At 39.5% G+C, this 17,869-nt stretch overlaps 1 protein-coding gene across 6 annotated transcripts in view; it reads left to right on the top strand.

The window, feature by feature from the left end:
• The window catches only part of LOC127630917 (IQ motif and SEC7 domain-containing protein 1-like), a 107,943-nt gene that overhangs the window by 71,283 nt on the left and 18,791 nt on the right, over positions 1 to 17,869 (top strand). For 5 of the 6 annotated variants that reach the window (XM_052108788.1, XM_052108786.1, XM_052108790.1 and 2 more), the window contains exons 2-7: positions 11,696 to 11,981; positions 12,281 to 12,607; positions 13,291 to 14,330; positions 16,370 to 16,531; positions 17,033 to 17,155; positions 17,586 to 17,752. In XM_052108788.1, the coding sequence (XP_051964748.1) occupies positions 11,696 to 11,981; positions 12,281 to 12,607; positions 13,291 to 14,330; positions 16,370 to 16,531; positions 17,033 to 17,155; positions 17,586 to 17,752 (2,105 nt within the window). Of the gene's footprint in view, positions 1 to 9,661; positions 9,862 to 11,695; positions 11,982 to 12,280; positions 12,608 to 13,290; positions 14,331 to 16,369; positions 16,532 to 17,032; positions 17,156 to 17,585; positions 17,753 to 17,869 lie in introns of those variants that run through there. The other variant, XM_052108791.1, reaches the window with a different exon arrangement.

The following is a 17,869-nucleotide window of genomic DNA, read 5'->3' as shown; positions in this document are numbered from 1 at the left end:
CTTTATCAAATCATGCTGAATATTATGTATAATTATGTATTGCACAAACTTGTTGAGTCAAGATCGAGTGCAAATTGTAAAGGACTGTATTAAAGGCGCACTCAGTATTTTTTTGAATATGTTATCTTGGATTGGACCGTGATGCCTAAGTGTCTGAATTCAGCATCATTCAAACAGTAGTTTTCAATTACATATGTCATTGTAGAAATTCAGTATTTGCAGTTAGCTATGACTAATTTAACCCATGAGTTAATGTATCCAATAGCAAGGCGATTAAGGAGATTAAGCAAGTAGTATTCGGCTGGTCATGTGATCCTAACATGGCAGCCCCCATGAAGGGACCCCCTTCATGTATAATAAAACAGCTTTTATAAGGTTACTGATATGATTCACACTCTATTTCATGTGAGTGGCCTTGATTTTATACATATGTTGTACAATTTTCAATTCATTTCTTTAGGAGTGCCCTTTTAAATTAGAAAAGTGGCAAAGTAAATCTTTTTACAAGAGTAACCACTGTATGTTATTCCTAATTAGCAGCTAAAGAGAGCTGAACACATTTCAGGTCAGAGCAGAAATATGTAAGTGAAAGTACTGCCTTGTGTTGTTGTAAGAGTGTCAAGTGAGTTCGTAATGCTCAAGTATCTGACAAAATCAAGAGATGGCAAGTTCATTATCATTGAAACCTTGAGCTGTGTACTGTATGTGTGCAGTGGGGAAATAAAAGGGAGTGGGTGGAAAATTAAGTATATGAGCTTGGATGAGGAATGGTCAGTACGCTACCTTTTTGACAGTAAAAAGTGAATGCTGGACAAGAGAAGAGGTGAGCACTTTACTGATGGACACAGTGCAGATGAGGCACTGGTCAAATGGATTGTGGGATAGCGTGTAGATTCTTTTTATAGGGAATATTTGGCTAGCCACACGAGCAGTTATATAAAAATACAGTTGACTGGTTATTGACAAAAGATTATGAGTTGACGGTAGACGTTTTTTCATTTCATCAAGTTAGCATATATCGCTTAGCTTTCATTTAAGTCAGTGCCAGAGGAAGTGTATTCTTGTATTGTAATATTTCCCCAGTGACGTGATGTTTAATGTAAGATACCAAGGATACTATGCACACTCAAAATAAAACCTTTTAAGGCACTGGGGTGGTACCTTTTTTTGTGTCTCTACAGTAGTTAGAGTCTATAGATATTTTTGAGTACGGGTACATAATTGTTCCCCAAAGGAGCTATTGTGTAACTTTAAAGGTACATTTAAATGTTTTGTTCATCTGAGAACAAAAATGTACAGTATATGCACAGTACTTAGTTTTTTCTTAAGGGTACAATTATGTACTCAAAACTCTAATGAGAGGTACAAAACTGACCTCTTGAAGTCGTATCACCCCAGTGACAGCCAGTATGCCTTAAGACATGGGTATATATGACATTTTAAAGAATCTAATGAGAGCAAATGAAAGTTCCATGTACTAAGAATTGTGGGACCTTACCTTAAATGAATAGTTCCCCTAAAATGAAAATGTTGTCATCATTTACTCATCCCCATACCGTTCAAACACTTAAGGTTGTCTAAGGCATAATATCAAAGCAGCTCTTTTCTATACAATAGAAGTGGATAGTGGAAGTGGATGGTTTTAAATTGAAAAGCTCCAAAAAGCACAAAAAATAGCATAAAAGTATCATAATAGTCTACACGACTGGTATGCTACATTCCAGGTCTTGTGAAAGCCATAGGATAGCTTTGTTTGATGAACTGGCCAACATTTAAGTCTTATTCCCTGATAATCTTCCGCTCTGCCAGTGCTGTCAAGTAGAATTTCCTCTTTGGATGTTCTGCTCTGGGTTTGATGTCATTGATGCTAAACCTCATTGGTTTACGCGACGACACAGGGGGTCTGAATACTTGTTTTTACTGCATATTTTACCCCACAGGGGGTATGCAGACACCCTTCAACTTTTTACATAATTTGGCACAAGAGTCAAACCATTATTCACAAAACTGCCAGAATACAGGATCTCAATGTGTTGCATGTCCATCTTTTAAACTTGTCAGCACTGCACATAATGTTTCTCATGTTTGACATGTTTTTTAATCTTGTTTACAGTACTGTTTGTACAAACCGTGCTGTAATGTTGTCTTCCCACTATTTTTAATATGATTAGGGACTCATTAAGGACAGGTTACTTGAAGACAGAGAATGAAGATCAAACCCTGCTGTGTCTCTTTATTATTTTGAAAGAAATATGGGTTTTGGAATGACATGAGGGCGAGTAAATGACAACATCGTTTTCAATTTTGGGCGAATTATTCCTCTAAATCTAGCAGACGTAGACCGAAATATACTGTTCTTCAAAACATTTGATTGCACATATTATGTTTCTGATTGAACTTGCTCAGCAAGTTGCTACAAAATTCCTGTCTCTTTAGGAGAATACGCACCTGACATGGATGTACTGCTTTCTTTTTAGAAAATGAAAACAAGAATAAAGTGAAAACTCTTTTATTGCATTGAGAAATAATTACAACAAAGGCACTGGGGCTCTTGGTATATACATTCCAGCATATCTGTTATAATGTCTTGGGGTTATTAGGTTCATGTTTGCATTATTATAAAATAGAATAGAAACAGAAATTCCTTAATCATCCGTCCATCATTATTATGTGGGTTCTGTGAAAAGGTCAGGCGGCTGAGCTGTCAGCGCTATTTTGTTCTTCATTGCTCAAGGAAGGAAACCCTGAAAGCTTGTGCTGAATAGAGAAATGAGGAAGGATCTTTTTGAGTTAAAGGAAAAGAGTGGAAAGTTTAAAGGGAATTCTGGCAATTCTGGTAAATGCAAAAAATATTCCTGAAAGACCTTTCTGTGGAGTTTATTTTTAAAATTGATTGTGTGATATTTGTTTTTAACACCTCCAGATCTCCAGACAGTCTGTGAAATATAAAACCTTTTTTGTTTGCTTCAGAAACGTACAGTTCTTAATCCCTTTTACTCTCTCCAAAAGTGAGGATTCGCTCATCATGTACACACCCTCATGCCATTCCATATGTGTATTAGGGCTGCTATGGTACATGTATCCATGCAGAACCGAACAGGGTCCGAACAGGGTCTTCAGTACGGTTCATGCAATCACACGAGTGATTATAAAAACAACATATAACGAAAAACACAAATCGCATAGAACTATGATTTCAGGGCAACACGGTACCGCACGGAACAAGAACTTAAAAACAGAGTGCCACACGGTACACTAGAAACTATGGAAGTTTATACTCGCTAGCTCACAATTTTTCCCAACTTTAATGGAACTAAACAAAATATAAATATGCTGGACTTGATTTGATTAAATACCCACTGGCATCTTAAATTTGTATTGTTTGGAAGCATTATGGTTACGCATTAAACTACAGTAATATTGGGGAATGAGGAGTGAACAGGACTAAGGCTGTATATCGGCTCTGTTTCACCAAAGTCAGGTATGTCTCCATGTGTCATATATCATCCACATGTGTCTCTTGAGTTTACGGAAGCAAAGCATAAACAGCCTGTGCAAGTTAATCTTGCCTTGGTATTCAAGCAGCCTCTCGCTGCAAGCTTAGACAGGGTTAAAGCGATATCGAACAACATAGGAGTATCTATTGGTAAAGATATGTGACCATACTCAGTCGTCGAGAACACAGGGTTTAAGCATCTGTTTAACTTGCTTCAGTCACAACAGACCAATGTATGGCAATTCTGTAGGCCCCGCTCTATATAAACAAGCGCAGGTTGTAATTGTCCAGCAGAGGACATTGTCAATGCTAACAGATCTCCTCTGATAATGTTGATATTCAGATTTTTGAAAATTATTAAGTTATATAATTATTATAATTATAAAATTATTAATAAGTTCAAGTGGTGAGCTGAAAGGCAAAAGACACAAATCTGCACTGCTAATGTCTTCATTTTGTAACAATTAGTATAATTGCACTTTTTTTACTTCTATTTTTATTTATGTTTTTACACAATTTGCATTTAAAAGGATTTTAAGTTTTGTATTGTAATTTAATTGAAGAAATAGTGCAGTCATGTATAAATGAGCCCTCACAATAAGAATTTTACCCATCAGCCTCTTTGTAATCTAAAAATAAAATTTTAAGAAAGATTCTTTGTTTTCCCCGCTGTACCGAAACCGTACCGAATCGTGTATTTTGTGTACTGTTGCAGCCCTAATGTGAATGATTTTCTTTCTTCTGCAGAACAAAAACAAATATTTTTCAGCTCTGTTGGTCCTTACAATGCAAGTGAATGGTGTACAGAACTTTAGAGGCCCAAAAGGCAGCATAATAGTAATCCATATGACTCCAGTGTTTAAATTAATGTCTTCTAAATTGATAAGATAGGTGTGGGTGAGAAACAGATCAATATTTAAGTCCTTTTTTAACTATAAAGTTGGATTTACACAGTTTTACAAAACAGTTTTACAACACTGCCATTAACCCTCCTTGGAAAATGTACTTTCTGTTTATCTAAAGTTGATGTTTCAGACACCTGTTGCAGAAGACAAAATTAAAGTGTATGGTCCATGGCCTATCTATCTTTCAAACATAAGCTATACATGTTTCCGTAGTCTATTTTCACTGGGTACACTGACTCATCCACTAAAGCTTTCCATGAGGCTGTTTTCGTATTTATGTCTATTTAAATGCTCAATGAAATGGTATATAGCTCAGGAAATTCAGCAACAGCGAGTATATTCTTCTTTATGTGGTTTTGACTACACAGAAGCTAAATGGGTTTTTTTTTGGGGGGGGGGTCATTTTATTCAGTGTACTAAAGGTAGAGGACATTTACTGTGCATTATAATTTAAACCTCTTTCTAAACAAGACCTCATGAGAGGTAACAGACAATGTAGGTCAATGTTGTGCTTTTCAGAATTTTTTTTATTGATTCTTATAAATAAACACAGAAAAAAAAGCATATATACACAGAATCAACCTTTACCCCTCCCAATCCCCAACCCCACCCTGGCCCCCAAAACATCATAGTGGTCGCAAATTATAAAGACACACACACAAAATATTTATAAATAAATAAACAAATAAAAAATATAATAAAAATAATGACCCATCATAACTTAAATATACCTGTCCCATTTCTCCACAAACCCGTTGCACTTCCCCATTCTACTAAAATACACCTCCTCAAAGGCCGCCACCCTTCCCATTTCCGAGTACCACTCCTGAAATGAGGGAGCTTCAGCCGACCTGTAGCCCCTTAAAGTGATCTGTCTGGTGATCATGACTCCCAACTCTTTATGTGCCTGTTTTCAATGTCAATGACTGCCCCATCACCCAAAATACAGAGTGTGGGGCAAAATTATACCCAAGTGCCTAATACATCACACACCAGACTCCTGAATCTCAACACCCCCCCCCAAAAGACATGGGTTATGTCTCCATCCTCTGAATGGCATCGCTAGCAGGTGTGTGTATCTTTAAGACCAAGCCTTTACAATCTAGAGTGCCGATAAGAAAAATAGAGCCGATGTAAAATCTTGAATTGCATTGCGTCTCTAGATGCAGTCTTGACGTTTTTTTAGAACCACAGCCCACTCTCCTCAAAATCTTTTTATTAAAGGGTCAAAATGAACTATAACTAAATCAGACAAATTTGCTGGGTATAAAATACCCAAATACTTAATGCCCTGTTTGGGCCACTGGAAGGCTCCCGGCTGGAAAGCCATTACTAGGCAGTATGGTGTCAAAGCCAAAGCTACGGATTTTTACCAATTAACTCTTTATCCTGAAAATTTAAAAAGGAATTAATAATTCTGTGGCGACAAGGCATATATCTAGTAGGGTCAGAGATTAATAATAAAATATCTTCTGCGTAAAGCAGAAGCTTATGCGCAACACCTCCCGCCAACACCCCTGGAAAATCATCCTCCTTTCTTATCGTGGCTGCTAATGGTTCCAGGGCAAGACAGAACAATAATGGGGAAAGAGGGCAACCCTTCCAGGTGCCACTATCCAGAGTGAAATAATCTGAAATTAATCCATACAATTGTATGGCCGCTACAGGGTGTCTATATCCGTAATCTTAATCTGTAACTTAATCCATCCAATAAAAGTACTCCAGAACTCATATATTTCCAAAATCTTAAAAAGATAATCCCATTCTACCATATCAAATGTCTTTTTATCGTCAAGTGAGATGGCAGCGACCAGAGTCTGAACATTCACCACTGACCTAATGTTGTCAGAAGAGCTATGGCCTCAAATAAAGCCCACCTGATCTAAATATATAAGAGATGTCATAACTTTACTTAATCTATTAGCGAATATCGGAATCGGATCGGAAGAGAAAAAGTGGTACTGGTGCATCCCTAATACGCATCTGGGATGCATGAGGGTGAGAAAATTAGTAAATTTATTTATTTGATTACTATTTGGTAATCACAATGCTGCATTCACAATATGTGACAAATGTTATGTTTTGTGGTGCTAGAGCACTGTGGAGGTGAGGGCGTTGTCGAGCGCCTGTGTGGGAAGAGAGAAAGTGGTAAGGACATCCACCTGAGATGAATTGTGGCTAATTACCATTTCTATGTTCACAGTGAGAGTCGGGGGAGATAAAAGACGTCCCAGACGAGCACAATCTGTGTGTGTATGTGTTACGGAAGCTTCACTGCCTGGTTGACAAGTAGCAGTTTTATGTTTGCATTCAGTTGCGTTCAGAGTGTGTAAATAAACTCAAATGGATCGCTGAAGCCATCTCCCGCTTCCTCCTTTTCCCGGGTTACGGCACCATTGTACCAGACATTGGTATTTGGATCAAATGGCTTCAGCGAACCACAAGAGTTTATTTACACATTCTGAATGCAACTCAACAAATATAATGCATTTCAGTGGCAAACGTAAAACTGCTGCTTTTCAGCCAGACAGTGAAGCTTTCATAGCACACACACACACTGTGCTCAGGATCAGCTCTCCCCCTTTCGGTGGACTGGGCCATCTTTTAACTCCCCTGACTCTCACTGTGAACATAGAAGCAGTATTTAGACACAATCTATCTCAGGTGGATATTCTGGACCACGGACTCACCTCCACAACCACTCCCTTGAAAAAGTAGCTAGTTACAAGAAAATCTAAACTATTGAGCAGAGTTACTGCCACACTACTGAAAATGTAGTAAAGTTAGTAGCATCTTTACTTTTAGTTAACTACATGTACTCCCCACCACTGTGTTTTCTTTGTCAGATTACAGAAGTAAAATTGGTTGCTTGCGGCATTTCACATTGAATTCTTGACTCAGGTCTATTTTTTACATCCTTGATAAGAGTTAGATAACACCTGTACATAATCTTTAAATTTCAATCGCAAGGTTTGGTTTTATTCAGAAGAACTGTTTTGAATACTGTTGGTTTTAATTACGCAAATTGAACATTTATATTTCCTTGTTGCACAAACCTTTGTTTTGGAACGAGGTGTTGCTTAATTAGGTGTATTTGAATAGAGTTACAGTAAATTAATATCATGCATTGTAATACTAACAATCTCACAACCAGCAATATATCCACCAACACCCACTGTTACAGTAGTAGTACTCTGTATCTATAGCAACACAATCTCTAATGACTGCCTCACCTCCCACGGTGTCTCACGGCAACTGTCACTTAGCAACTGTCCCTACCTCCCTCACTCACAAATCTGTGTGTGTGTGTGTGTGTGTGTGTGTGTGTGCGGTGTAGGAGGAACAGGGAAAGGCAGAAGTAATGTAGAAAAGATGGAGGTTGGCTTCCAAAACAATTTATGAGCAGATGTTTTATCACCATTCCCAGAATAAAACAGCATTTCTGGTTGAGTTTTACGAACAGTGAAACGTCTCAGTACTATTTTACTAAAGGCAGAGGCTAGCAAGAGACAAGTGTTAGATGCTCTTTGCACCCCTAATCTAATACTAACATATATATGGTTAGTATATGTTATGATAAAATTATAATACTTATAAATTTTAATTAAATACTAATATATAGGGGCAATACTGCAGTGTGTTTATTGTGTTTATTTATTTTCCATAGACACCCTGACTCTACCCCTAAAGCTATCCCTAACCCTACTACAGTAACCATATTATCACCATTATATTTTGTAGTAAAATCATAGTAACCACAAACATTTTTACTATATTAACACCATATTACTGTAGTAACACTGTGGTTAATTTTATCAAAACTATGGCATAAGAAAATGGTTACTACAAGATTTCTTTTGTAAAACCGTGTTTAATTTGACCCAATCAAACCTTTCTCTAAAATCAACCATGACCAAATCACTGTGAGGAATTCAACATTTACATTAATTGTATTTATTATTATAAATAGTATTAATGGAAACATTGAGAGTGGAGACAGGAAACTGAATGAGAATGGGAAAAAGTAGGACACACAAGTAGGAATCTCAAATCAGGACAATACATAGTAATATTTACAATATTTGAGAAATATCATTTTTGAGAACATAATACTGCTATATAGTGCTTATAAGTCAGGCTATGAACCCATACTATTGTAAAGAGACATCTCTGCTAGACTAACAAATCATATGGGAATGACTCTGAAAGACCACAACATAAAATAACATACACACTCCGTTAAGCTAAACTAGGAAACCAGTCCATTTACCTATGTAAAGTATAATACTGTCTATGTTTGAACAGTGACAGACAGCAGATAGCATCTTTGTGTAGCTGCTCCTGCATCTCAAATAGCTATTTTATACCATGGCAATGTGATATTATCTTACAAACAAGATTTTCAAAGAAAGCAGTTACATGATTGAGAATACTTGAACAAAAACACTAAGCACTGATAGTGAAACTAAAATTTGCTTTCAGATAGCTAGCCAGGCTATCTGTCAGTTGCAAACAGACCCTGGACTCTAGTTAAATTGTGTCACGCTGTCACTATTGTTGCAGTTAAGAGAAACAACCTGTATACCAACACATGCACAAACAAGAACAATGAACAAAGACAAAAGTCTGCTCTGCTTTCAGATAGAGTTCCAATTTGCTTGACGGAACAGTGCGATAGTAATGTATGATATTTGACACTTTTATTCAGTAACATATTGAAATGCGCCAAGAGTGATATGTCATTTATAGAGACGGCGCATTTCTGATGAAATTTTCAGTATGTCCCATGTTGTCTAGAAGAAAAATGATTTTTAAGAGATCTCATTTGTGATCTCTGTGTCCTATGGGTAAAACTGCCACAGTGCGGCTCAAAAAGAACATGCTGTATCTTCCTTCCTCCACTTGAATCTTTTGTCAGCTCCATACAAATACAGGAAACCACCCATATTAGGGGTGGAAAATACAGCGCAGAACAACAGAGGGGGCAAACAGCAAAGAAATTGACATTTCCATATGTAATCAACACAAACATCTGAATCAAATGCAGCAAGGTCTTCTAGAATAATCTAATATGAAGAAGACCACAAGTGAAAACATTCAAGGGATATGACTGGGCCAGAAACACTGCCTTCAGTTACTGTGCATATCCGGTCACTCTTTCCAAGTCACAGACTTGGGCAAATTACACCAGTGTGTAAATAGAGAGGAGTAGGAGAGAGAATGGGAGGAGGGAGGGGTGAAGTACTGCCATGTGACTATGTGTTGGTGACCTCCTGACAGTCGGTCATAACAGCAAAACGACTCCAAAGCCACAAAGTTAAACACTTGGTGAATTCCAGACATTTTCAGCAACCGTTTGCCAAATTTGGAGATTAAGGAAGTGAAACCTCCTCTTATTCTCAGAATGGATGTGCTTGTGTGTGGGTTCATGTGCATATTGATGTGTTTTCAGTAAATGTGGTAAGTGTACAGTAAAATTTTCCAGGTTTTATTGATAGGGCTCTTAAGCTTAACATCTTCTGTTCTGTGTTATAACCCTGTTTGGCTGCCGTCTCAGTTTTCCAATTTACAATAGAGGCTGGCAGGGGGTATTGTGCTATTTGTTCATGCTAGTCCTATCTGGACAGGTGTGAAATGGTTACCTGTTGTTACATGTTGTAAACAGCAAAGATTGCATGCATTCATTGTGGTGTCTTTGTGTGGGCTTGAGAGATTTATAAATAATTTACAATATTACAAAATTACAATAGTTCTGCAAGATGTCTAAATTGCAGTGCATGAGCACTGGATGAGATTATCTTGTCTCCAATAACCTACTCTAACTTAGTCATACAGATCAGGAAGTTTCCTACAGTGATTCACATTTACCCACACACTGTCCTGTCAGAAAGCTGTGTCAGGATTATGTGTGCAGATCACATGATGTTGTGTTTCCCATGGCAATCCTAAGGGTCAACACCTCTGCTCTGGGCTGACTGACCCGTGTTCCTGTTAGTTGTTATTATTTGAATTCTTATTTAAGTGGGCAAGCATCACTATTAATGCTCATATTTAGGGTTAGCGATTTGAACAAACCCCTCGCCGTAAGTAATAAACTTGGCAAGTAACTTGTCCTGCACATTTCTGCTATGACATGAATGCCTGTAAAGAAATCCCTAAGATTTACATTGATGGGGGGACTCGAGGCATATCTAGGGGCCAGAATATCATAGAGGCCAGGAGGTGGGCTTTTTTGAAAAGGGTCAGTAAGCAACAACCCAGAACATCCTAGCAACGCCCTTGCAACCACATAGCAAAACCCACTCAAAGCATCTGAGCAACAACATAGCAACAAGCACCACTCATGTTTTCTTCAGAAAGTGTACAAATCGCATTGATAGTGGTGGGATGTTTGATGTGGATGTGATTGTTGCTGTGTGTGTGTGTGTGTGTGTGTGTGTGTGTGTGTGTGTGTGTGTGTGTGTGTGTGTGTGTGTGCGTGCGTGCATGCATGTGTGTGTGTGTGTATGAGAAGTGTAGAAATATTTTTGGTTCATTATGAAACTGTGGAGGGACAAATTAGACTGTGACAGTCTAGGTAATAAATGAGTATGCCATTGTATGCCATTATGTGTGCATCAATCAAACCTTTTCTCTGCTGGTACCCTGGAGGATAAGTGAGTCACTAATGGTAGATGTTGTGTTGTGAGGAACAGGAGATGCATGACAGTGGTAGAAAGACGAGGTGCCTGAATTTGATGCCATACATGTGCCATTTACATGCCAAAACCTTTCACATAACAGATACAAAAGGCAAACTAAGCATCTTAAGCTAAACACAGATCTCATTTTTACATAAAATTCACCACTGCATTTCAAGTGCTGCATTTCAAGTCTCATTAAAGTTGCAGATAGAACATAATGTGTGCATATCTTTTATATATTAAACTATGATCATTGATGCAGGAACCAGATCTCTTACTGAGGTATCTACAATACATGACTTGTAATTTACCTATTATAATTGTAACTAGAATGGTTCTCATTTTCCAGGAGGCTTTACTTTTGATTATGTGATAATTCTTGGAAAGCTTGGGGCTTGTTTGGGACATTTGCCCTGTTAAAAGACTTCCTGAAAGTCAATATGCCAAGTCAGTGGAAAATGAACAGTGCCATGAATTCCTGAATTGCTTTTGATTTTTATCTTATCCTCTCATTATGGGGGCGTCACAAATTCAGACTTATTCTCTCAGACTTACTCTCTCTCTCTCTCTCTCTCTCTCTCTCTCTCTCTCTCTCACCCACTCACATTCAGTGAGGTGGAAACCCAGGGTTCAGATTCACGTCCCTTCTCAGACAGTTCCTGCAGTAAATCTCCTTACATACACAGCTCTGACCATTACGGGAACAACAGCTGTGGCCCCCCAGGACCCCGGGTGCCTTTTGTGGCCCCTCCAAGCACAGCCAGCCTTGCCTGGGCCCAGCGTACACGTAACCAACCAGCTAGCCTGGCCCTACGTAAACAAGAGGAAGAGGAGAACAAGAGGTGCAAAGCTTTATCGGACAACTATGAGCTCTCTACAGACCTACAAGACAAGAAGGTAAGACATACAACTAGCCAAAGATTTATTGGGCTGTACAGAACTCTGCTGAAGAAAAAAACAAACATCTTAAACCAGCCTTAGGTGATTTGCAATTCTTATCTGGTTTAAGATGGTCTAGCCGGTCTCCCAGCCTCGCCAGCTGACAACTGCCCAAAACCCCTTCAAAACCAGCAAACATATCTGTCAGACCAGACTGGGAGACCAGCTACAACCAGAAAGATTTGAATTATATACTGATCCAAATAAAATCACATTCAATTCAAGCAAATATAACTGATGTAGCTGTCGCTGTGCAGGTGGAGATGTTGGAGAAGAAATATGGAGGTTACTTCGTGAGCAGACGAGCAGCACGCACCATCCAGACAGCGTTCCGTCAATATCGCATGAACAAGAACTTTGAGCGCCTGCGCAGCTCAGCTTCTGAGAGCCGGATGACACGCCGCATTATCCTTTCCAACATGCGACTGCAGTACTCGTTTGATGACCGGCACCCTCAACTGCCCACCCCGACTCACTACAGTCACAGTCCAGGAATGGGTCCTCCCCATTCTCCAACCTGCACCACAGAGCCAAGCTCCCCACGGCCAGAGTACACTCACCTAGAGGACTCCTTCTCTAAACAAGTTAGTATTCAGTTTGACTATGTCTAAACTCCTCATAGATATAAAGGGTCTTTGGTGATTAAGCATGTATTTACCCTGCTGAAAATACCAGCAAACCTGGTCACCAGCAAATATTGTTTGTGGATGGTGGATGCTAGTCTACTGGTGTCCACATCAGGTTTTGTAACTAACTTAATCTCCAAAACTTGAATGTGCTGTCCTTACACAATGGCCTAACCAGACATGACATGATAAGGCGGCAAGCGTTACAAGGTATCTCTTTCATGTTAATCAGTTTTTGTCCAAACCAGCCACAACAGCGACAAGCAACAAGCAACACTACATATTACTGATTGCTTGGTTTAGATTTCTGCAGCACTGAATAGCCTCACCCACTGTGAAATCTCATTGGTCCAAAATTCTGCTTCTCAAATTTATTCTGATTGGCTGTGATCCTGCCAATTATTACATTATCCCGTTCAGTGTGGACAGAAAATTGCTTGTCACTGGAACCTAATCACATCGCATCTGGATAGGACTTCTGGTTAAATGAATGGTTTGTGTAAATTCTTTCGTATTACAGCAAGTTTGTTATAAGCAGATTGGGACTTCTCAGAATCTGTAAAATCATGATAAGATAATGCTTTGAAAGTCTCATATCCTGTGGTTCCTAAGAATACAATCTCTATTTTTTTTTACTGAAGGTGAAGTCCTTGGCCGACTCCATTGATGATGCCCTGACATGTCGACCACGGCGAAATGATTCCCAGGAAGGCATAGGGGATGGAAGTGCTGTTGTGGATGACTTTGGAGAGTGCATCTGGAGCAGCAACAGCCATGCATCCCTCCGCAGAGGCCTTGGAGACAGGGATCGAGGAGGTACTGGAGGTTTGAGCATGCACGAGGATAGCACAGCCACCTCCTACAGCGACGTCACACTCTACATGGACGACGGACTACCTTCTTCACCGCTGTCCCTAGACCGAGCACCTAGCAGCACGGACACCGAGTTCTGGGGGGGTGTTGGATGCGGGGTAGGCGGTAGGGAAGACAGCCGTGACACAGAAGGGGGAGGGAGCAGCAACAGTCGTCGAAGCACACCTTGCACAGAATGTCGCGATTACCGTTTACGGGGAGGACACTTACCGCTCCTTACAATTGAACCACCTAGCGATAGCTCAGTGGACATGAGTGACCGCTCAGACCGAGGTTCCCTTAATAGACAACTAGTTTACGAGCAGGACACAGGGGGAGGGTCGCCTCAAGGGACACTAAAACACAACCCCAATGCTCATGCAATATCCTCGACAGCCGCGCAAGGTCAAACGCGTCCAGGTAGCAGATCGCTACCATCACATATCCCACACCACATGGCTCATCATCACCACCATCATCACCACCACCATCACCAGTATCCTGACACCCCCTCATCCTCTTCCTCACCTCAACAGCCCCCGGCCACGCCTCTTTCATCCTCCTCCTCAGCACCGATGCCCTCTGATGGCCTGGAGCAGCAGTGCTGCTCAGATGGTGATAATGACTCGCTAAACTCCACCACAAACTCGAATGAGACCATTAATTGCAGCTCAGGCTCCTCATCAAGGGACAGTCTAAGAGAGCCACTGCCCCCTCTAGGAAAACAGACCTACCAGAGAGAAAGCCGACACAGCTGGGACTCTCCTGCCTTTAACAATGATGTGGTACAGAGAAGACAGTATCGCATCGGACTGAATCTCTTCAACAAGTAAGAGAAAATGAAACTCTGCATTTCACTGTGGCCCCAAAACATATTTGAAAACTTAAGCCACATTTAAAAATGTATGAATGTGGTGACTTTAAAAAACAAAACACTGATCCAAGTGGCATTTTTTTTAAAGATGGCGCACTGGCACACTTTTATATCAAAACATGTCACAAAAAAGTGTGTTAGGTTTTAAATGATAAAATGATCAGATATACTTTTCCAATATATGACAAAACATTAGTGGAACATGTTTATAATAAACTATACCTGTAGTCCTGTGTAAACAGAGGGCACATACACTGCAACTAAATTCGGTTGTCATTTCAACTTTTAGTGCTTAATTCTGTTATGTACACACACCGTTCAGTAAAATACGGGAGTGACATCCACATTCTACAACCAAATTAACTAGTGGCAACAGCATTTTCAAAAATCCCACGCATTGTATACAGAACCATTGTTAATGCAATGATTAATGGCGAAACACTGCGATTCTGTCAACGGCAGTTAACTAAACATTGTCAGATGACAATACATCTCTCGTGGTTAATCTCTTTGCTCAAAAACAGCAAACAAAAATGGATTAAACTTGTGGCATTCATGATTCACAGGCACAATTGTGGGAGTCACTCCTGTATTCTGTACACACGGAATGATAATTTTGTTGATTCTCTCCCGCATTTAAATGCAGTTGTCACTCCTGAGACTTTGTAGTGTGTACATGGCCAAAAGGTAACTGACTTTATACACTGAAACCGTCCAGTAGAGCAGGGGGATAAAACTATATCAATATTTATCGGGGGGGTAATTTTAAGTAATTTTTTTATATTTAGCCTATGTTCTACATTGAGATGATGGGATCAGGTATGTGTCGCTAAAAATGCAAGTAGTTCTGCAAGTTATACACACAACTAGCGAACTGAATCACAGTCATTAAATCAGCCTGTTAGTAATTATTAGCAGGCTATCAGTTACATAACCCTGCTGTCATGGAAACCAGCAATGTGGCTCGGTAGCCGTTAGCTATCCGGCTAATTTGATCTTTTTGTATACCAAACAAGCCTGGAATTACAATGAAATACAGCTATCCACTGAACACAACAGCAACTCTGACATCAAAACCATTGCTGCTTATTTATGTACTATTTAGTTAAATGTTTTTTCATGATCCATAGTGCTGTCACAAGGTGCTTCTCAAACAGGAGGCTGCAGCCTAGTTAGGCTGTGTCCATCCTAGACCAAGCCTTCTGACGCTGTAGGCTAGGCTCTTCCTCAGCATTCAGCACTAGAATGAGATGATCTAGTAAGTGCACACAGCTACATCCTAAAGGTTTCTGCCTCCATGGTCATGGTGCGAAAACTTGAAGAGAAAACAAGCAACATTGAAGATGACAGTTGTGGAAATTGTGCTGATCCTCTACAATTCTTTGTAGATATGAAGGAAGAAACCAGGACAGTACACAGTCGTTCAATAGAACATTGAAAGACTCATTTATCAATTTTATTTTTAAGAAATTGGGACATGTGCAAGGGATTGTGAGTGATTGAAGACTGCAAATTATGCACTTAATGCATTCTCCAAAATATAGCGAACGAAGGCTGCGAAACGAGGCTGCCTTCCAAGGGTCTTCAATTCAGATGGCCTTCGAAGGTTCTTGATGAAGTAGCAGCCAAGATATCCAGCCAAACTAGGCTGCAACCTTCCGATTGAGAAGCACTCACAGTCAAGAATGTGTTTCTTCTTCTGGTGATGCTTATTGCCGTTCAGCAATCCATCTTAAATATCGATATTGAATTATATGAAGAAAAAAAATATTGTGAAAATATTTTTGTCCATATCGCCTAGTCCTACCATCCAAATGATAGAATTAAGGAAACAATATTGTTATTGGGTCTGAATAAGACCTGATTAAAATTAATCATTATGTGCAGTTTGCAAAAAAATATTCTCTGCCCTATTTTGCTAAATGATCACATTTCTGCTACACTTCAATTCAACTTTGTCCTTACAACTGTATTGTTGTTTTATTGTACTGCAGGAAGCCAGAGAAGGGTATCCAGTACTTGATTGAGAAGGGCTTTGTTTCAGACACACCAGTGGGCATCGCTCGCTTCATCTTGGAGAGAAAAGGCCTGAGTCGACAGATGATTGGAGAGTTTCTTGGCAACAGGCAGAAGCAGTTCAACAAAGATGTATTGGAGTGAGTTCACACAATACAGACTTCAGGAGCTAGGTTTAATGGTCAAGAGTTTTTTAAATAAAGACAAAAGTTTACATTGAATTTTAACTTTAAAAATATCTTTAGAAAATGTTTTAAAGTTCTTTAAAATGCAGTAATTTATGCAATAACATAGTATTGTATTTAGACACTGCATTTCGTTTCTGATCATTTGTCATTGGCTTAATTTGTGAAATGTTTTCAATTTTAAATAGCTAATGATCTTCAATACACTACACAGATAAATAAAGAAGAAATATTAAATACAAACCCTTGAAATGCTTCTAAAGACAAATGTAGACCCCAAAACACAATTTTCCAAGCATTTCTGTCACAACTGGGACATTGTTATTGTCAAAGAGGGATACCTATTTTAATTTTATTTAATTTATCTTGGGTGGATACTGGATTTAACATGAACATACATACAGTTTTTAGACATGCCACATGATTCCATACTCTTTTTTTTTTTTTTTTACTCAGCTGTGTTGTGGATGAAATGGACTTTTCCGGAATGGATCTCGATGACGCTCTGAGGAAGTTCCAGGCTCAGATAAAAGTGCAGGGAGAGGCCCAGAAAGTGGAAAGACTTATTGAGGCCTTCAGGTATGTAAGGGTGAACGTTTCTGTTATTTACCAAAAATCACACTTATAAACAGGGGCTTTTCAGACCATTCTGGCGCCCTAGGCAAGTTCCCAGTTGGCGCCCCCATCAGGGGAGGGGTGGTTGGATATGCGGCAGCGGCAGCGGCCTCCTCTTTCGCACATCAGCAGGTGGCACCTTAGATGACCACCTAGTTCGCCTATGCCTAGAAATGGCCCTGCTTATAAAGATAACAAAATGATTAAACCAACTGGTATCTAGAAACAGTGTTGCTAGACTATTTCTCCAAGCTTACTTTAGTTTTTGCCACTGGTCCCGAGGTCATTTTAGTATATGAGGTTCACACAATTGTCCTAGCATTTTTAAGCATGGCGTATATGTCCAAATAATTTTTTGTCACTCAAATGGCATTTTTCTCTCTTTATCTCATAGTCAGAGGTACTGCGTTTGTAATCCAGCACTGGTGAGACAGTTCCAGAACCCAGACACAATCTTCATCCTGGCTTTTGCCATTATCCTCCTCAATACAGACATGTACAGCCCCAACATCAAAGCAGAGAGGAAGATGAAGCTGGATGATTTCATCAAGAACCTGCGAGGTGATCTTTAAATCTCTTTCTCTTTTCTCTGCATTCACACACAGGCTAGTTTGGTTGGCCACTCACTCTTTTAAGTGTACGGCCACAAACATAGACCATGATTCCTTCTTATTCTCT

This window comes from Xyrauchen texanus, chromosome 37 (assembly GCF_025860055.1).
Source record: "Xyrauchen texanus isolate HMW12.3.18 chromosome 37, RBS_HiC_50CHRs, whole genome shotgun sequence".
Taxonomy (NCBI): Eukaryota; Metazoa; Chordata; class Actinopteri; order Cypriniformes; family Catostomidae; genus Xyrauchen; species Xyrauchen texanus.
The sequence above is the reverse complement of the archived record's forward strand: the minus strand, read 5'-3'. Positions and strand labels throughout refer to the sequence as shown.